Below are 22232 nucleotides of genomic sequence, written 5' to 3' on the forward strand. Positions count from 1 at the left end.
GGTGCTGGAGGTCCTTAATAATGGACGCTGCCTTTCTGAGACAGCCCCACTCCTTGAAGATGTCCTGTGTACTTTGTAGGCTAGTACCCAAGATGGAGCTGACTAGATTTACAACCTTCTGCAGCTTCTTTCAGTCCTGTGCAGTAGCCCCCCTCCCTCATACCAGACAGTGATGCAGCCTGTCAGAGTGCACTCCATGGTACAACTATAGAAATTTTTGAGAGTATTTATTGACATGCCAAATCTCTCCAACCTCCTAATGAAGTATAGTCTCTGTCTTGCCTTCTTTATAACTGCATTGATATGTAGGGACCAGGTTGGATCCTCAGAGATCTTGACACCCAGGAACTTGAAACTGCTCACTCTCTCCACTTCCGATCCCTCTATGAGGATTGGCATGTGTTCCTTCGTCTTACCCTTCTTGAAGTCCACAATCAGCTCTTTCATCTTACCGACGTTGAATGCAAGGTTGTTGCTGCGACACCACTTCACTAGTTGGCGTATTTCACTCCTGTACACCTTCTCATCTCCATCTAAGATTCTACCAACAATGGTTGTATCATCAGCAAATTTATAGATGATATTTGAGCTATGCCCATCCACACAGTCATGGGTATAGAGAGAGTAGAGCAGTTGGCTAAGCACACACCCCTGAGGTGTACCAGTGTTGATTGTCAGTGAAGAGGAGATATTTTCACCAACCCACACAGATTGTGGTCTTCCGGTTTGGAAGTTGAGGATCCAATTGCAGAGGGAGGTACAGAGGCCCAGGTTCTGTGACTTCTCAATCAGGATTGTGGGAATGATGATGTTAAATGCTGAGCTATAGTCAATGAACAGCATCCTGACGTAGGTGTTTGTGTTGTCCAGGTGGTCTAAAGCTGTGTGGAGAGCCATTGAGATTGTGTCTGCCAGTGACCTATTGTGGCGATAGGCAAATTGCAGTGGTCCAGGTCCTTGCTGAGGCAGGAGTTCAATCTAGTCATGACCAACCTCTTGAAGCATTTCATCACTGTCGGTGTGAGTGCTACTGGGCGATAGTCATTAAGGCAGCCCACATTATTCTTCTTAGGCACTGGTATAATTGTTGCCTTTTTGAAGCAAGTGGGAACTTCCACCCGTAGCAGTGAGAGGTTAAAAATGTCCCTGCTAGTTGGTTGGCACAAGTCTTCATAGCCTTACCAGGTACTCCATTGGGACCTTCCCCCTTGCGAGGGTTCACCCTCTTTAAAGTCAGCCTAACATCAGCCTCTGTGACAGAGATCACAGGGTCACTGGGTACAGCAGGGATCTTCACAGCTGTAGTTGTGTTCTCCCTTTCAAAGCGGGCATAGAAGACGTTGAGTTCATCTGGTAGTGAAGCATCACTGCCATTCATGCTATTGGGCTTTGCTTTGCAAGAAGTAATGTCCTGAAAACCCTGCCAGAGTTGTCATACATCCGATGTCATTTCCAACCTCGTTCAAAATTGTCTCTTCGCCTTTGAAATAGCCCTCTGCAAATCATACCTGGTTTTCTGGTACATGTCTGGGTCACCAGACTTGAATGCTACAGATCTAGCCTTCAGCAGACGACGTCCCTCCTGGTTCATCCACGGCTTTTGGTTTGGGAATGTACAGCAAGTCTTTGCACGCACACTCTCATCCACACAGGTTTTAATGAAGTCGGTAACAGCTGCAGCATACTCATCCAGGTTCGAAGATGAATCCCTGAATACAGTCCAGTCCACTGATTGAAAGCAGTCCTGTAGGTGTTCCTGTGCTTCCCTTGTCCGTACCTTCTTGGTCCTCACTGCTGGTGCTGCAATCTTCAGTCTCTGCCTATACTCAGGGAGTAGAAGTACAGCCAGGTGATCAGACTTCCCGAAGTGAGGGTGTGGAATAGCACGGCAGGCATTCTTAATGGTGGTGTAACAGTGGTCCAGTGTGTTGTTTCCTCTGGCATTGCAAGTGGTCTACTGATGGTAGTTGCTTAGTGATTTTTTTCAGACTTGCCTGATTAAAATCCCCAAAAACAATGGTGAAGGTGTTAGAGCGCGCTATTTTATGTATGTTGATCCTATCGTTCAGATTATCTAAAGCCTGATTGTCATTGGCCTGTGGTGGAATGTATATTGCTACCAAAACAATCCCAAATTATCCCGGTATATATACAAGATTATTTAAATATTATTGAAAAATTAGATATACCTTACTCTCTACCTGCTACTGAGTCCTGATGAAGGGTTTCGAACCGAAACGTTGACTGCTTCTTTCAACAGATGCTGCCCGACCTGCTGAGTTCATCCAGCTTTTTTGTACGTCTTGATTTGACCACAGCATCTGCAGTGTACTTTGTGTTCTCTACCTGCTGTTTGGTTTTATTTCTTTACACACAAAAAAACTAAGTCCTGCTTTAGATGGTAGTAAAGATTCTCCATAAATAGGAAAATACAAATTAAGATATATTTAAATGAATTGGTTATGATCATCTCCCTACAGGGTGGTGGGGTGGGGGTATGTCTCTAGCAAAGGAGCTGTAAGCCGCTCCTTCCCTCCGCTAGACTGCAGATCACCCTGTGTAGCACCTGCTTAGTCCTCCTGATCAGGGTCACGTGAAGCCATGGGGAGCAGGTGGTGGATGGTCGTATGAGCAGCCGGTGCAAATCACAAGTCCTGGTTATGCAACCATTGACACCAGGCAAACAATATCTGAAGAGTATTGATAATGGCTGGGGTCACCCGTCTTGTAAAGACACTGCCCAGAAGAAGGTAATGGTAAACTACTTCTGTAGAAAAATTTGCCAAGAGCAATCATGGTCATAGACCATGATCACCAACATCATAAGACACTGTACATATTGATGATGATGACCTAAAGGAAAGATATCAACAAGATTGTAAAGATATAGAGAAAATTTACAAAGATGTTGTGAGGACTTAAGGATCTGAGTTATAGGAAAGATTGAATAGGTTATGACTTTGTTCCCTGGAACATATAAGGTTGAGAGGAGATTTGGTAGAGAAATACAAAATTATGAGGGATATAATTGAGGTAAATGCAAGCAAGTTTTTCCACTGAGGTCGGGTGGGACTAGGAGTAGAAGTCATAGGTTAGGGGTGATAGGTAAAAAGTTTAAGGAGAACCTGAGGGGCAACTTCTTCACTCAGAGGTGGTGGGAGTTTGGGCAGAGCTTCCAGCAGAAGTCATAGAGTCATAGAGAAGTACAGCACAGAAACAGGCCCTTCAGCCCATCTATTCCATGCCAAAACCATTTAAACTGCCTACTCACATCAACCCGCACTGGAACCACAGCCCTCCATACCCCTACCATCCAAACTGCTCTTAAACATTGAAATTGAGCTCGCATACACCGCTAGCGCTGGCAGCTCATTCCATGCTCTCACGATCCACTGAGTGAAGAAGTTTCCCCTCATGTTCCCCTTAAACCTTTCACCTTTCACCCTTAACCCATAACGTCTGGTGGAAAAAGCCTGCTTGTATTAACCCCATCTATACCCCTCTTAATTGTGTCATCAAATCAAATTTTCTTTCAAATCTCCTCTCAATCTTCTGTGTTCCAGGGAATACAGTCCTAACCTATTCAATCCTTCTTAGAAGTCAGGTCTTCCAGACACAACAACATCCTTGCAAGTTTTCTCTGTTCTCTTTCAACCTTGTTTACATCTTTCCTGTGGGTAGGTGACAGAAACGGGACACAATTCTCCAACTCAGGTCCACCAACGTCTTATACAACTTCAACATAACATCCCATCTCCTGTACTCAATACATTGACTTATGAAGGCCAATGTGCCAGAAGTTTTTTAAAAATGATCTTATCTACCAGTGACGCCACTTTCAATGAATTACAGACCTGTATTCATAGATCCCTTTCTTTCTACCACACTCCTTAGTGTCCTACTGTTCACTGTGTAAGACCCACCCTGGTTGGTCCTACCAAAGTGCAAAACCTCACACTTGTCTGCATTAAATTCCATCTGCCATTTTTCAACTGATGCAGATCCCTCTGCAAGCCATGATAGCCTTCCTCGCTGTCCACTACACCAACAATCTTAGTGTCATCCACAAATTTGCTGATCCAGTTGGCTATATTACCATCCAAGTCATTGATATAGATGACAAACAAAGGGCCCAGCCCTGATCCCAGCGGCACACCCCAGAGTCATAGGCCTTCAGTCAGAGAGGCAACCATTTGACCATGTAGACAACATCAAATGCCTTGTCTTCATCCACAATCCTGGAAACTTACTTGAGAAATTCTACAAGATTGGTTAGACATGACCTACCACACACAAAGCCATGCTTACTATCCTTAATCAGTCCATGTCTATCCAAATGATTATATATCCGGTCCCTTAGAATACCTTCCAATAACTTTCCCACAGCTGATGTCAGACTCACCAGCCTATAATATCCTGACTTATCTTTATGTTGGTGGATGCAGGTTTGATTGCAACACTTAAGAGAAGTTTCGGTAAGTACATGAACGAGAGGGGTATGGAGGGCTATGCCCCAGATATGGGTCTAAGGGATTAGGCGGCACAGCAGTTCAGCATTGACAAGATGGGCCAAATGGCCTTTTTCTGTGCTGTAGTTCTCTATGGCTCTAAAGAGCAGCAGAGTGATGCTATTATTAGTAAAGCAAAAGAATGCAAATGCAGGTCTCTGGAGCAACACACAAGAGCACCAGAGGAAATCAGCAGGCTGGGCACCATCTATGGGAAGGAAATGGACAGTCAACATTTCAACCCAAAAGTCTGTTCCCCTTTGTAGACATGCTGGCTGATCTGCTCAGTTCCTCCGGTGCATTTCTGTGCTACTCCTGTTACGAGCCTCTGCCGGACAATCCCAGACACCTAGGGTACTGTGCAAAAGTCTTAGGTACATATAGATAGCTAGAATGCCTAAGACATTTGCACAGTACTGTATTTGTCAATGTGGAGCAGAGAGTGAGTTTGTAAATCTGGTAGGAAAAAAGGATGTTGGGAATGGTGAGGGTGGAGTGCAGCGGGAGGTGTGTGGGACAGGTGGCAGAGAGGAGTACCAGGGTGGGGAGGGGGGGAGTGACACGGATGCAGACACACCCAGCCCTGAGACACCAGGCAAGGTCATTTGATTCCGAACAATTGGTTTATTGATCATTACAGAATGTCTCTCTGGTGCTTCCTGCTCTCTCCCCTCTCCCTTCCCCTTTTCCCCAACCGTGATACCCCTTTCCCTGTCCCTTTCCCACTTACAGTTCACAATAGAGACCCATATCAGAATCAGTTTTATCATCATTCACATTTCATTTTTTTTTGCAGCAGTACAATGCAATACATAAAATTACCACAGTACTGTGCAAAAATCTTAGGTACATACCCTAGGAATATTTATGTGCCTACGGCTTTTGCACAGTGCTGTAAGTTCTATCCTCCTTGAAGTTGGGAATGTGGGGAGAATGTTTGATTAGTTAAAGGGTGTTTGATGACCATTGTAGGTTCAGCAGAAATGTAGAACCTGTTTCTATACTTTGTGTCTCTATGGTGCTTACTACAAATAGGAATTGGCCACCAACCTTTCAAATTGGCTCTGCCATTTAATAAGATCATAGATGATCTGATTGTAACTTCACCCACTTGCTCAGTATGTTCCAATTTCATGGTTACTGCTTCTCTTTTTTTCCAGTTTGTTCTTTTGTTCTTATTTCCATTAATAAATAATTCTAACTAGTCAGTCATAAACAGTGACTTACAATACAGTAGTCAAAACGGCTTTAAGCATCTATCAAAGTCTGCCTTGGAGAAAAACTTGCTTCCAGCTACAGACATTTCAATGTGTAACCACTCACCCTCAAAAAGTGTACCTATGTTGCAAGAAAGAATGGGTTAGCTGATAATTAATCTTGGAAGAGTGATTAGGAAATGAGTTGCTGAGAATTTGTTAAATTCTTTTAGCCAAATTCTATGTTGTTATAACCTGACAGACACGAAATGATCTAAAGATCGGAATTACTCAGCAAGATCCAACGGAACCTTTGCAGAGGGAGTTAATGTGCAGAGAGAAAGAGAGAGCTAAAGTTTTAGATTTCAAAGTTCAGAATCAGAATCAGGTTTATTATCACCGGCATGTGACGTGAAATTTGTTAACTTAGCAGCAGCAGTTCAATGCAATACATAATCTAGTAGAGAGAGAGAAAAAAATAATAAATAAAATAAAACAACAATAAATAAACAAGTAAATCAATTACATATATTGAATAGATTTTAAACAAAGTGCAAAAAAAACAGAAATACTGCATATTAAAAAAGTGAGGTAGTGTCCGAGGGTTCAATGTCCATTTAGGAATTGGAGGGCAGAGGAGAAGCTGTTCATGAATTGTTGAGTGTGTGTCTCTGGCTTCTGTATCTCCTACCTGATGGTAACAGTGAGAAAAGGGCATGCCCTGGGTGCTGGAGGTCCTTAATAATGGACGCTGCCTTTCTGAGACACCGCTCCCTAAAGGTGTCCTGGGTACTTTGTAGACTAGAACCCAAGATGGAGCTGACTAGATTTACAGCCTTCTGCAGCTTCTTTCGGTCCTGTGCAGTAGCCCCTCCATACCAGACAGCGATGCAGCCTGTCAGAATGCTCTCCACAGTACAACTATAGAAGTTTTTGAGTGTACATTTATTACGAAAGTATGAATACATTGTACAACCTTGAGATTCATCCCCTTACAGGCAACCACAAAACAAAGAAACCCCAATGAACCTGTTAAAAAAGACCGACGGACACCCAGTGTGCGTAGAGAGGGGGGAAAGAAACAAATCGTGCAAACAATAAAAGTAAGCAAATAGCATTTAGAACATGAGGGGTTCTGCAGATGCTGGAAATCCAGAGTAACACCTATACCCTGCTGCTACCTAGCATAAATGTACTCCCTGTCCTGTGACTTCCACCCGCCTTTTCCCCAGCTCAGAGACACAGTCTTACTGTGTACTAGTCACTTGTCATCCTCTATTGCAAGCTATTTTCACATATTTATACAAATACTTGATTTATTATAAAGTGCCAGCAACATTATGCTGTTTTGAAAAATAATCTAATGCTTTCCCAGTGTATATGATGAATAAACTCTTCTCGGGCTTCCAGCCAGGTGTAGGTATAGATTATAACTGATGTCTTGATGACAAACTCTGCTATCTTGATGCCTGGACATGTCTGGTCCAGTGGTAGTTATACCCCTGTTGTCCGTGGGGTATAAATACCACCAGACTAGACCTGTCCAGGCATCACCCCTGATGAAGACGGCAGAGTTTGTCATCGAAATGTAAGTTAACATCGATATCTGTACCCGGTTGGAAGCCCAATAAGAGTTTATTCATTACGCTGTCTTACGCACGTCACACTTTAAGTTCCCATTAATCTTCAGGCCAAGCCACTCAGGGACTTGTGCTAGTATTATTTTGTGACTGTGTGCGCTGGATCGTAAATATATCTGCTCTGTGTGACTGTACGTGCTGTGTTTTGCACCTTGGTCCCAGAGGAACTCTGTTTCATTTAGTTGTATACATGGGTATGGTTGCATGACAATAAACTTGAACTTGAAACTGAAGGAAATGCTGGAGGAACTCAGCAAGTCAGGCAGCGTCTATGGAAGGGAATGAACAGTCGGCCATTTGGACCAAGACCCAGCATCAGGACTGGAATGGAAGTGAGGAGAAGCCAGAATAAGAAGATGGGGGTAGAGGAACGAGTAGAAGCTGGCAGGTGAGAGGTGCAACCAGGTGAGAGAGAGGCGGATGGGTGGAGGAGGGGAGATGAAGTGAGAAGCTGGCAGGTGATAGGTGGAGAAGATAAAGGGCTGAAGAAGAATGAATCTAATAGGAGAGGAGAGTGGACCATAGAGAAAGGGAAGGAGGAGGGGTACCTGAGGCAGGTGAGGAGAAAAGAAAATGATAGGGGAGCCAGGATGGAGAATGAAAGAAGAGTGAAGGGGGAGTGTGGAGAAATTACCAGCAGTTCAAGAAATCGATGTTCATGCCTTCAGGTTGGAGCCTGCCCAGATGGAATATGAGATGTTGCTCCTCATGTTCATGGTCATTGATCAGAGAATCAAAGAAAGATTCCAACACAGAACAAAGCCTTTTATCCTATACAGCCCTATAAGAATAAACAAAGCTAAACCATTGCCCTCAATCGCTCCCCGCAGAGTTGCAAACTTTCAGGAACATATCTAGTTATAGGTAACAGCTAGAGTTAGGAACTGTCCACCAAAAGAAAAATAATTGCAACAATTTGCAAAAACAAAAGTAAGTTAATCACACTTCAGATGCAGAGTCATAGAATTGTAGTGCGATTTAGCACCAAAACAATCCCTTCAGCCCACTGACTACCATTGTTGCTCAGCACGATAGTGTAGGGGTTAGCACAACGCTTCACAGTACCAGTGACCCGGGTTCAATCCCTGCCACTGTCTGTAAGGAGTTTGTATGTTCTCCCTGTGACCACATGAGTTTCCTCCAGGTTTTCCAGTTTCCTTCCACAGTCCGAAGATGTACCGGTTAGATAGATAGATAGATAGATAGATACTTTATTCATCCCCATGGGGAAATTCAACTTTTTTCCAATGTCCCATACACTTGTTGTAGCAAAACTAATTACATACAATACTTGACTCAGTAAAAAAAATATGATATGCATCTAAATCACTATCTCAAAAAGCATTAATAATAGCTTTTAAAAAGTTCTTAAGTCCTGGCGGTAGAATTGTAAAGCCTAATGGCATTGGGGAGTATTGACCTCTTCATCCTGTCTGAAGAGCATTGCATCGATAGTAACCTGTCGCTGAAGCTGCTTCTCTGTCTCTGGATGGTGCTATGTAGAGGATGTTCAGAGTTATCCATAATTGACCGTAGCCTACTCAGCGCCCTTCGCTCAGCTACCGATGTTAAACTCTCCAGTACTTTGCCCATGACAGAGCCCGCCTTCCTTACCAGCTTATTAAGACGTGAGGCGTCCCTCTTCTTAATGCTTCCTCCCCAACACGCCACCACAAAGAAGAGGGCGCTCTCCACAACTGACCTATTTGGGTTAATTGGTCATTATAAATTGTCCCCTGATTAGGCTAAGATTAAATTAGGGGTTTTCTGGGAGGTTCAGCTCAAAGGGCTGGAAGGGCCTATTCCGTGCTGCATCTCAACAAAATAAACAAATAAATCCCTGATTTACATTTATTCTAATTTATTCTCTGCACATGCTCACCAGCTCACTTCAGATTTTGCACTCATATGAGAATTTTGATATCAGATACTGACATATGATGTGAAATTGGGTACAGTTGGGTACAAAGACATAAAATTTCTATAATTTACAACAATAAATAATTATGCAAAAAAGGAATAAAAATGTCCTGATGAAGGGTCTCAGCCCGAAATGTTAACTGTTTATTCTTCTCCATAGATTTGTGAAAGGAAAATCATGTCTGACGAATCTTATAGAATTTTTTGAAGATGTAACTAGTAGAGTGGATAGAGGAGAGCCAGTGGATGTGGTATATTTGGATTTTCAAAAGACTTTTGACAAGCTCCCACACAGGAGATTAGTGTGCAAACTTAAAGCACACGGTATTGGGGGTATAGTATTGATGTGGATAGAGAATTGGTTAGCAGACAGGAAGCAAAGAGTGGGAGTAAACGGGACCTTTTCAGAATGGCAGGCAGTGACTAGTGGGGTACCGCAAGGCTCAGTGTTGGGACCCCAGTTGTTTACAATATATATTAATGATTTAGACAAGGGAATTATATGCAGCATCTCCAAGTTTGCGGATGACACGAAGCTGGGCGGCAGTGTTAGCTGTGAGGAGGATGCTAAGAGGATGCAGGGTGACTTGGATAGGTTAGGTGAGTGGGCAAATTCATGGCAGATGCAATTTAATGTGGATAAATGTGAGGTTATCCACTTTGGTGGCAAGAACAGGGAAACAGATTATTATCTGAATGGTGGCTGATTAGGAAAAGGGGAGGTGCAATGAGACCTGGGTGTCATTGTACACCAGTCATTGAAAGTGGGCGTGCAGGTACAGCAGGCGGTGAAAAAGGCGAATGGTATGTTGGCATTCATAGCAAGAGGCTTCGAGTACAGGAGCAGGGAGGTTCTACTGCAGTTGTACAAGGCCTCGGTGAGACGACACCTGGAGTATTGTGTGCAGTTTTGGTCCCCTAATCTGAGGAAAGACATTCTTGCCATAGAGGGAGTACAAAGAAGGTTCACCAGATTGATTCCTGGGATGGCAGGACTTTCATATGAAGAAAGACCAGATCAACTGGGCTTATACTCACTGGAATTTAGAAGATTGAGGGGGGATCTTATTGAAACGTATAAAATTCTAAAGGGATTGGACAGGCTAGATGCAGGAAGATTGTTCCTGATGTTGGGGAAGTCCAGAACGAGGGGTCACAGTTTAAGGATAAAGGGGAAGCCTTTTAGGACCGAGATGAGGAGAAACTTCTTCACACAGAGAGTGGTGAATCTGTGGAATTCTCTGCCACAGGAAACAGTTGAGGCCAGTTCATTGGCTATATTTAAGAGGGAGTTAGATATGGCCCTTGTGGCTAAAGGGATCAGGGGGTATGGAGAGAAAGCAGGTACAGGGTTCTGAGTTGGATGATCAACCGTGATCATACTGAATGGCGGTGCAGACTCAAAGGGCCGAATGGCCTACTCCTGCACCTATTTTCTATGTTTCTATGATACTGCCTGACTTGTGTTGAGCCTGTCAGGCAGTCACGAACCAGTTAACAGGAGACACCTGCCACTCATTTCCAACTCGTCACCTGCAGCCTATTTAAACCCAGCTCTCATCCACAATCCTTATTCATCCATCTAACCAGCCAGGTTGATCCTAGCCTTCAGTTACCTTATTACCATGTCAAGTTAACTATCTGTTCTCTCTTGTCTTGTGACCTCCCATGGCTTGTTATTTTACCATTTATTATTAAAGTTATCACTCACTGCTAAATCGTCTCCACTGTTCTGCGTTTGGGTCAAGCCTCCGCTATATTTACTGACAACTTGCTGAGTTCCTCCAGCATTTTTAATGTAGTTTGCTGAATTTCCAGCATCTGCAGAATCTAATGAGACAGATGCATTTTGCACTTTCCCCCTCAGCTTTACACAAGCTATATCCAATCCTTGAAAGGAGTCATCAATCCAGATGGATGAAATTAATTTTGTTTTCCCTTTATTTTCATTGATATTAATGTTTACAATTTTTATCAGTTAAACATATCTTAATGAAATACTTTCAAAAGTTTTTCAATTATTTTAAAACGTGATGGAACACAGTTAATGTCAGGATCATTAACAGAGTTGACCTACAGAGTGATCTAGGCATCCAAGTCAGAGGTTGACAGGTTCAGGATAGGTAAGGGCATCAAAGGTTATAGGGAGAAGGCAGGAGAATGGGCGTGAGAGGAATAATTAATCAGCCATGTTCGAATGGCAGAGCAGACTCAATGGGCAGAATGCCTAATTCTGCTCCTGTGTCTTACAGTCTAACCGTTTCAGGCTTTTGCATTTTCTGCCTGTTGAAAAGGAGAGAAGAGAGAATGTCCAGAGTTGGTAGAGTCATTGATTATGTTGACTTTATAGAGACAGTGAGAAGTATAGACAGAGCCCATGGAGAGGAGGCTGGTTTCTGGGAGATGCTGAGCTGTGCTCAACTCTCTACAGTTCCGGACAGAGAGAGCTGCTGTCAGGCCAAATGTTCATTGGCAAGTCCATAGCCAGGACAGTGGCAGAAAGCAATATTGCAGCAATTCCCCAATGTTGTCTGTTCCAACACAACCAGTTCTGTTCCACTGGTTTAAATGAAGGGGAATGCCAATGTACAGACTCCTGACAGATGACGTCGGAATTGAACTCCAAACTCCGAATGCCCCGAGCTGCAATAGCGTTGCGCTAACCACTACCCTGCTGTGGCCCCTGATTAGTTTTATTTGATTGAATTTATTTGAACATTTTAAATTATTTTTAAAAAATATTATTTGTGCTTATGTTTAACAATGTCTTAAAGATTTTAATATTTTATAATCATGTTTAACAGTTTGGCCTGTGATTGAATGTTTCTGATTGTCACGCTAAATATTGACTTCCAGCTAAACAGGAGACATGACTTCACCTGTCAGAAGCAGAATCAGATTTACTGTCACTAACTTGCACTCAGTGGCCACTTTATTAGTTACCTCTTTTGCCTAATAAAGTGGCCACTGTGTGTGTGTCCGTGGCCCTCTGCTGCTGTAGTCCATCCACTTCAAGGTTCGACGTGTTTTGCATTCAGAGATGCTCTTTTGTGCGACACTGTTATTTGAGTTACTGTTGGCTTCCTGTCAGCTTGAATCAGTCTGACCATTCTCTGACCTCTCTCATTAACATGGCATTTTTGCCCACAGAACTGCCACTCGCTGGATGTTTTTTTTGTTTTTCACACCATTCTCTGTAAACTCTAGGGACTGTTGTGGGTAAATATTCTATTAGATCAGCAATTTCTGAGATACTCAAACCACTCCATCTGGCACCAACAACCATTCCACGGTCAAAATCACTGAGATCACATTTCTTCCCCGTTCTGATGTTTGGTCTGAACGACAATTGGATCTCTTGACCATGTCTGTGTACATTTATGTATTGAGTTGCTGCCACATGATTGGCTGATTAGATATTTCCATTAATGAACAGGTGTACAGGTGTACCTCATAAAGTGGCCACTGATCATATATGACATGAAGTGTGTTGTTTTGCAGTACCATAAAAAGACATAAAATTAGTATAAATTACAAAAAAAGCGAAGAAGTGAATTATGAGGTGGTGTTCATACATTTATGGACTGTTCAAAAATCTGATGACTGACCGGGAGAAGTTGTTTCTGAATTGTCCTGTCAAGATTTTAACTGCATTTTTTTTTGACAGGAGCATAACCCTCCATCAAAAACTCAAGTGAGGTGAAAGAAAATGATCTAACTTGACACCTCATGGTGGTCAAAATTTCAGAGTGCTTTAAGAAAGGGTGCAAGACCAAACAAGGGTTTAAGAAACTGAAGGGAATGACTGAATTATCAGTATCAGAGAGACAATGTGACCAAATAGTCAGATGACTTTGTGAGTCAGAGACTCAAGTGGGTGCAAATGAACTCAACAGGTCAGGGACATCTGTGGAGGCAGAGGGATGGTCAACATTGCAGGGTTTGTGAATCACACTCTAGAGGTTGAGAGCCACATGTTTTTTTATATTTCCCCAGAAGCCAATCCTCTGTCCCTGCAAGTAAACCTCATGGTTGTTTCCTGCCTGACACCCAGGTCCTTCTCCCTGTGCCTCACTCATCAGATCCACTCTGACTATCTGAGGCTTGGCCTGGCATTAACTCCTGAACATCTCATTCTGCAAATCATAAGAAAATGCTGCAGATGCTGGGAATCTGAAACAAAAGGGACAATACTGAGAGCACATAGGCAGCATCAGGAGCAGTAACAGGAAAAAGTAACAGGGCTCCGGAGCAGTTTTGATGGGCTGAATGACCTAATTCTGCTCCTGTGTCTTATGGCCTTAACATCTAATGTTATTCTGTTTACTTTTGCTAATTCTGATCCCAATTGGGTTGTGTAGATTAAGCTGGAAGGTTAAAGGTTAATTTTATTTGTCACATGTACCTTGAAGCATACAGTGAAATGCATCGTTCTGTCATGGGTGACTCTGCCAGGAGCTAAGCTCCAGACAGCATCGCTCTTGGGATCTCAGGAACTCGTAAGCCCCTCCACCACGGTAAGGGGAAGACCCTCAGAGAAGACTTCCCCAGGCTACAGCTGAAGCTATTGTCGAGCTACTTGTTTGCATTTTGCTTTAAGAGGTCTTCTTTAAACTTGCTGCTGTTAACTCTGATGTGTCGTTACTGGTGCCCATTCCAATTCTTCCCATTCATTGTTGGGAAGACAATGATGATATCCTTCAGGACATAATCCATCTACCAGTCCCTAACATTCAATGGCACGACCATCACTGTACCCCCACAATCGACGTGCTGGAGTTTACCATTGACCAGAGACTGGAGTAGCCACATACACAATGAGGCAGTTCGGAGATGAGGAACTCACTCCTCAAAGCCTGCCCACTTGAAGGCCTAAGTTGGGAGTCAGACTAAATGCTCTCCACTTGCTGGACGGCAGCTTCAACAATATCCAAGAAACTCGACACTATACAGGCATTGGAGAGAGTCAGAGGAGGTTCCTGAGAATGATCCAGGATTGAAAGGGTTTACATAAGAGGTGAGTTGGATGGCTCTGGGCCTGTACTCACTGGAGCTTAGAAGAATGATAGTGATCTCATTAAAACCTACCGAATATTAAAAGGCCAAGATAGAGTGACATTGAGAGGATGGTTCCTATTGCACAGCCTCAGAATAGAGCACATCCCTTTAGCCAGAGGATGATGAATCTGTGCAATTCATTGTCACATACAGCAGTGGAGGCCAAGTCCTCGGGTATATAAAAAGCAGAGGTTGATAAGTTTTTGGTTAGTAAGGACATTGGAGGGTAAGGACAGAGAGCAGAAGAATGGGGTTGAGGGGGGAAAATCAGCTATGATGGAACAGTAGAACAGACTTGATGGGCCAAATGGCCTAATTCTGCTCTTATGTATTATGATTTAAAGTCTTATGAACATGGACCGGAGGAAGAGTATAGGAAACTGATACAGGACTTTGAGATATGGTGCAACTCAAACTACCTGCGTCTCAATATCACCAAGACCAAGGAGATGGTGGTGGACTTTAGGAGATCTAGGCCTCATATGGAGCCAGTGATCATTAATGGAGAATGTGTGGAGCAGGTTAAGACCTACAAGTATCTGGGAGTACAGTTAGACGAGAAGCTAGACTGGACTGCCAACACAGATGCCTTGTGCAGGAAGGCACAGAGTCGACTGTACTTCCTTAGAAGGTTGGTGTCATTCAATGTCTGTAGTGAGATGCTGAAGATGTTCTATAGGTCAGTTGTGGAGAGCGCCCTCTTCTTTGTGGTGGCATGTTGGGGAGGCAGCATTAAGAAGAGGGACGCCTCACGTCTTAATAAGCTGGTAAGGAAGGCGGGCTCTGTCGTGGGCAAAGTACTGGAGAGTATAACATCGGTAGCAGAGCGAAGGGCGCTGAGTAGGCTACGGTCAATTATGGAAAACCCTGAACATCCTCTACATAGCACCATCCAAAGACAGAGAAGCAGTTTCAGCGACAGGTTGCTATCGATGCAATGCTCCTCAGACAGGATGAAGAGATCAATACTCCCCAATGCCATTCGGCTTTACAATTCAACCGCCAGGAGTAAGATATGTTAAAGTGCCGGGGTTAGGACTCAATGTATTTAAGTAAACTACTTAAGAACTTTTTAAAAGCTATTATTAATGCTTTTTGAGAGGGTGATTTTAGATGCATATCATATTTTTACTGAGTTAAGTATTGTATGTTATTAGTTTTGCTACAACAAGTGTATGGGACATTGGAAAAAATGTTGAATTTCCCCATGGGGATGAATAAAGTATCTATCTATCTATCTATCTAGCAGCCCATTTGATAGGCTCCCCATCCACAAACATACACTCAATCCATCTTCAATGAATATTAACAGCAGTTTGATCGTTATAGAATACACTGCAGCAATTCACCTAGACTCGTTGGACAGCGCCTTTCGAACCCACAAACTCCACCAGGTAGAATGACAAGGGCAGCAAAAGCACAGAGGACATCCTCACCTGGAAGTCGCACTCCAAGTCTCACAACTTGGAAATGTATTCCCTTTCCTTCACCGTCACTGGGTCCAAATCCTAGAAATCTCTCCCTAACCATAAGGCCATACGATTAAGGAGCAGAATTGGCCCATTCAGCCCATTCCGTCCATTCCCTCGTTTGATTATAGCTGGTTATTTTCTCAATTCCAGTCTCTTACTTTGTCCCTGTAACTCTTAACCCTCTTACCAATCAAGACCCTATCAAACTCGCCCTTAAAATCATCCAGAGCTGTCTATGGCAATGAACTCTGCAGATTAACCACCTTCTGACTAAAGAAATTCCTTCTTGTCTCAGTTCTAAGAGGACGGGTGCCCTCAGACGCTAGACTCTCCAAATACTATTCTTAGACCATAAGACATAGGAGCAGAATTAGGCCATTTGGCCCATTGAGTCTGCTCAACCATTCCATCATGGCTGATTTATTATCCCTCTCAACCCCATTCTCCTGTCTTCTCCCCGTGACCTTTGACATCCTTAGTAATCAAGAACCTGTCAACCTCCACTTTAAGTATACCCAGTGTCTTTGCCTTCACAGTTGTCTGTGGCCATGAATTCCATAGATTCACCACCCTCTGGCAAAGGAAATTCCTCCTCATCTCTGTCTTACAAGGTGGTCGTTGCATTCTGAGTCTGCAGCCTCTGGTCCTAGATTTTCCCACTATGTGTAACATCCTCTCCAAATCCATTCTTTCTAGGTTGCTCAATATTCAGTAGGTTTCAATGTCATACCCCTTCATTCTTCTAAACTCTAGTGAGTTCAGGCTCAGAGCTCCTCATACCTTAAGCTCTTTTATTCCCAGATTCATTCTGGTGAACCTCCTCTGGACCCATCTCCAACGCCAGCGCATCCTTTCTTGGACACGGGGCACAAAATTGCTCACAATACCCCAAATGTGATCTGACCATCGCCTTATAAAGACTCGAACTTCGAACAGTCTTGCAGCCACGGGGCCGCTTGGAGGACAGCGGGGGTTCAAGAAGGCAGATCACTCCCAGCTTCTGAGCGCCGCTAGAGACGCCTAGTTAAACAATAGCTCAGCCTGCAAAGCTTGTGTTCCTTGATAAATATGCGCTTTGAGTGCAACATGTGATATCTCGTAGCAAAGGGGTTACACTCAGTGGACGGTGTTACTCATTGGATGAGCTTGGTCTTCATCGGAAAACTCCCCACTGAGTAATTATTGCGGGACCGCCCATATTTTAATTGCACGACCTCCCCTGGCTAATTTCTAGTTAAAAATCCGCAGGACCACTGTTTACTCAGAAGTCGATGGTGTTCAGTGCCAAACTCTTTGGACTGGCAGGCCGGGCGCATTGGTTCAAGTCCCTCCAAGCTTCACGTGGAGGCGTTTCCCTGTTGGAATACTAACGAAGGAGAGAGAGAGAGAGGAAGGATTGAGACTTTGACTAGAGCAGCGACTGAGACAGTATGGTGAAGGTCGGAGTGATCGCCAGGAAGGTTTGGAGCCTTCGCAAAGCCATCATAGTCTGCTTCACCCCACTGTTACTTTCTCCCATATTGCTGTTCATGCCTCCAAAGGTAAATACTGTTCTGTGGCTTAGACTGCGGGTGAGATGGACGGTGCTTGACGATGTCGTGTACAGCATTTGTTTGTGTGTGTGTGCGTTCGGAGAAAAGGGATCAAAAATATCGTCTTAATTAATTACCAATAAGAACCCTGATCCAGAATTATTTCTGTCAGAATGACTCAACTTCTAAGACTATTAAATTGCACTAAATTCTTGTATGCTGTTGTCTAATTAAGGGTTCCCCAAGTTGAATTTCAATTTGCTTTCTTGGGAGGTGGGGGGGCTGTAATCACTTGAACTGAAATATTTAACCAACTTTATGTCTGTAACTTGTTGTTATCTTATGATCAGGCCTTGTGACCACATTTTCCAGTGACAGCCGAGTCAGGAGCTTGTTAGGTTCCAATCTTGTCCAATGATTTGAGTGCAAAAAATCTAGTGCGACTCTCCCATACACTACAGGTGTACCACATTGATGGCTGAAGTGTCTATTGAATGAAATGTTTGACTAATGCCCTCCTGTCCTCTCCTAGAGATGTTCAGAGATCCAGTTCAATGGTTCTATTTAGTATCAGAGAACTAATACAATATACACCCTGAAATCCTTGCTCTCCGCAGACATCCTCGAAACAGAAGGAAACCCCCCAAAGGATGAATGACAGGAAGAATATAGGAACCCCAAAGCCCCCGCCCCCTCCCATGCACAAGCAGCATAATGCTCCCCCTCCCCCACTTATTCTAGCATAAAGCTTCATCATTCCCACCACCCACCATGCCAACAACAGCAAAGCTCCACAGAGAGACCATGGTCTACACTCCATCAAAAACTACTGTCCATCCCAACAGTTCGACATCACTCAACTGAGAGCTGTAGGTTCATCCTGAAAGGCTTATTCCTCAGTCATACTCTGTGCTTTAAGGGCTCCTTCCCTTTTGCCATCAGATTTCAGAACAGCCAAAAGCAATAGGGCGTCAGGAGCAAATTAGTTCATGCTCTGCTCGGCCATTCCAGCATGGCTGATTTATGAACCCATGAAACCACCTAATAATTGGACTCTCGCGGTACTTATTTATTTTTTAACTTAGCAATTTTTAATGTTTTTCTCTGAAACACATGTCTGTGAAAATTCAGGGTCAAGTTCAAGTTTAATTGTCATTCAGCCATATGCATGTATACAGTTAAACAAAACATCGTTCCTTTGGGGCCAAGGTACAAAACACAATACATACGGTCACACACAGCACATATACTGTAATTACAATCCAGTACGTGCTGTCTCAACAAAATATTAGTATAATAAATGATTCAGGTTCTGATTCCTCATTCACCATCACAGGCACAGATAATACAGTTGTTGTCATGGTGCTGCTTAGGGAACATCCTGCTTACAAATTGGCAAAGTTTAAAGTAAATTTATTAATCATAAGACATAGGAGCAGAATTAGGCCATTTGGCCCATCAAGTCTACTCTGCCATTCAATCATTGCTGATCCTTTTGCCCCTCCTCAGCCCCACTTCCCAGCCTTCTCTCCATAACCTTTGATGCTGTGGCCAATCAAGAACCTATCAATCTCTGCCTTAAATACACCCAACGACCTGGCCTCCACAGCTGCCTGTGGTAACAAATTGCACAATTTCTCTGGCTAAAGGAATTTCTCTGCATCTCTGTTTTAAATGGATGGCTCTCAATCCTGAGGCTGTGCCCTCTTGTCCTAGACTCCCCCTCTATGGGAAATATCCTTTCCACATCTACTCTGTCTAGGCCTTTCAATGTTCAAAAGGTTTCAATGAGATACCCCCTTATCCTTCTAAATTCCAGCGAGTACAGACCCAGAGCCATCAAACATTCCGCATATGATAACACTTAATTCCCAAAATCATCCTTGTGAACTTCCTCTGAACGCTCTCCAATGCCAGCACATCCTTTCTTAGATAAGGAACCCAAAACTATTCACAATACTCAAGGTGAGGCCTCACCAGTGCCTTATAAAGCCTCAGCATCACATCCCTGCTCTTGTATTCTAGACCACTAAAGTCCCTTTGCATCTCAGATTTTTGGATTTTCTCCCTGATTAGAAAATAGTCTGTAGGTTTATTTCTTCCACTAGAGTGCATGACCAAGCATTTTCCAACATTGTATTTCACTTGCCATTTTCTTGCCCATTCTCCTAATCTGTCTAAGTCTTTCTGCAGCCTTCCTGTTTCCTCAACACTACCTGCCCCTCCACCAATCTTTGTATTATCTGCAAACTTGACAACAAAGCCATCATCTAAATCATTGATACACCGCATAAAAAGAAGTGGTCCCAACACCGACCCCTGAGGAACACCACTAGTCACTGGTAGCCACCAGAAAAGAATCCTTTTATTCCCACTCGCTTCATCCTACCAATCAGCCAATGCTCTAACCATGTTTGTAATTTTCCTGTAATACCATGAGCTCTTAATTTGGTAAGTAGCCTTGTGTGTCACATCTTGTCAACGGCTTTCTGAAAGTCCAAATATACAACATGCACTGCTTCCCCTTCATCTATCCTACTTGTAATCTCCTCAAAGAATTCCAATAGATTCATCTTGAAAGATTTTCCCTTAAGGAAACCATGCTGATTTTGTCTTATCTTGTCCTGTGTCACCAAGTACTCCATAACCTCATCCTTAACAATTGACTCTAACGTCTTCCCAACCACCGAGGTCAGGCTAACTGGTCTTTAATTCCCTTTCTGCTGCCTTCCTCCTTTCTTAAAGAGTGGAGTGACACTTGCAATTTTCCACTCCTTTGGCACCATGCCAGAGTCTACTGATTTTTGAAAGATCATTACTAATACCTCCACAATATTTTTTGCTACCTCTTTCAGAACCCTAGGGTGCAGTTTATCTGGTCCTGGTGACTTAGGCACCTTTAGGTCTTTCAACTTTTTGAGAACCTTCTCCCTTGTAATAGAACTGCACTCACTTCTTTTCCCTCACACCCTTCAACACTAGTACGCTGCTAGTATTTTTTACAGTGAAAACTGATGCAGAATACTTATTTAGTTCATCTGTCATCTGCTTGTCCCCATTATTATTTTCCCGGCCTCATTTCCAGCGGTCCTATGTCCACTCTCTTATCTCTTTTATTTGTTAAATACTTGAAAAAGCTTTTACCATCCACCTTGATATTGTTTGCTAACTTGATTTCATATTTCACTTTTTCCCTCCTAATGATTCTTTTAGTTGCTTTATGTGGGTTTTTTAATGGTTCCCAATCCTCTTTCTTCCCACTAATTTTTGCTTTTACATTAGCTTTGACTTCCCTTGTCAGCCATGGTTGTACTACTTTGCATTTGAGTATTTCTTTGTTTTCAGAATATATCTATCCTACACCTTCCTCTTTTCCCCCAGAAACTCAAGTCATTGCTGCTCTGCTGTCATCCCTGCCAGCATCTCCCTCCAATTTACTTTGACCAACTCTTCTCTCATACCACCATGATTTTCTTTACTCCATTGAAGTACTGCTGTGCCAGACTTTACTTTCCCCCTTTCAAAGTTCAAGTTGAACTCAATCATCTTGTGATCACCGTCTCCTAAGGGTTCCTTCACCTTAAGCTCCATAATCGCCTTTGGTTCATTGCATAACACCCAATCCAGTATAGCTTATCCCATAGCAAGCTCAACGACAAGCTGCTCTAAAAAGCCATCTCGTAGGCATTCAACAAATTCACTCTTTTGAAATCCATTACCAACCTAATTTTCCCAATTGACCTGCATGTTGCATGTTAAAATGTCCCATGGCTATTATAACATTGTCCTATTGGCATGCATTTTCTATTTCCCATTGTAATCTGTAGTCCACATTCCAGTCAGAGGCCTGTAGGTAACTGACATTAGGGTCATTTTACCCTTGTAGTTTCTTAACTCAACCCACAAGTATTCAACATCTTCTGATCCTATGCCACATCTTTCTAATGATTTTATGCCATTTTTTTTTCACCAGCAGAGCCATGCCACCCTCTCTGCCAACCTTACTGTCTCTCCAATACAATGTGTAGCCTTGGACCTCAGTGATTGCAGTGCAAGAGTATTTCAATAGCTCTGAAGTGCTTTGGGGTAGGTTGACAGAGGTGTGAAAGTTCTGTAGAAATGAAAGCTTTTCTGAAAGGATTGCATCAAGCCTTCCTGATATACTCTATTCTGAGGGCTTGAGTAATAGGGAGTGATTGGATCGGTTGGGACTGTTTTCCCTGAAGTGAAGGAGGCTGAGGGGTGATCTTATGGAGGTTTATAAAATTTTGAGGAACATAAATAGTCACAGTCTTTTTCAGGGGAGGGCAATCTAAAACTAGCGGTAATATGCATCTTGACTGCCATGGACTAGTTGGGCTGAAGGACCTGTTTCCATTCTATAAAACTCCATGAATCTGTGAATCTGTACCCACACTTGGTGAACGCACACTGGCTTTTTCCCCTCAGGTTGTGTGAGACTCCTTCAGGAGGACCAAAACCTTGTTGGTGGGTTTAGAGGCTTGTGTGCCTCAATGAGCTGGAGAGCTACATTGGCTGGAGTCAGGGCCTTGTGCGTTGGCTCTTGGTAGGGTCACCCACACCAAACAGGTCAAAAAGTAGAGGCCTGACTAAGAGTGGTCCTCCAGGTTCAGGGGTTAGATAGATAGATAGATAGATACTTTATTCATCCCCATGGGGAAATTCAACTTTTTTTTCCAATGTCCCATACACTTGTTGTAGCAAAACTAATTACATACAATATTTAACTCAGTAAAAAATATGATATGCATCTAAATCACTATCTCAAAAAGCATTAATAATAGCTTTTAAAAAGTTCTTAAGTCCTGGTGGTTGAATTGTAAAGCCTAATGGCATTGGGGAGTATTGACCTCTTCATCCTGTCTGAGGAGCATTGCATCAATAG

The 22232-nt window shown here is 43.1% G+C and overlaps 2 protein-coding genes across 2 annotated transcripts in view; one reads left to right on the forward strand and one right to left on the reverse strand.

Annotated features, from left to right (window-relative positions):
• Positions 1-16616, reverse strand: part of actr5 (actin related protein 5) — an 82450-nt gene extending 65834 nt beyond the window's left edge. The window contains exon 1 of the mRNA XM_073062054.1: positions 16575-16616. Coding sequence (XP_072918155.1) covers positions 16575-16601 — 27 coding nt within the window. The 5' untranslated portion in view covers positions 16602-16616. The remainder of the gene's footprint in view (positions 1-16574) is intronic.
• A 339-nt stretch (positions 16617-16955) lies between these two features.
• Positions 16956-22232, forward strand: part of slc13a3 (solute carrier family 13 member 3) — a 65705-nt gene continuing 60428 nt past the window's right edge. Inside the window, 1 exon segment of the mRNA XM_073062043.1 lies at positions 16956-17335. Within this exon segment, the coding sequence (XP_072918144.1) occupies positions 17225-17335 (111 nt within the window). The 5' untranslated portion in view covers positions 16956-17224.

Source organism: Hemitrygon akajei, chromosome 11 (assembly GCF_048418815.1).
Source record: "Hemitrygon akajei chromosome 11, sHemAka1.3, whole genome shotgun sequence".
Classification (NCBI taxonomy): Eukaryota; Metazoa; Chordata; class Chondrichthyes; order Myliobatiformes; family Dasyatidae; genus Hemitrygon; species Hemitrygon akajei.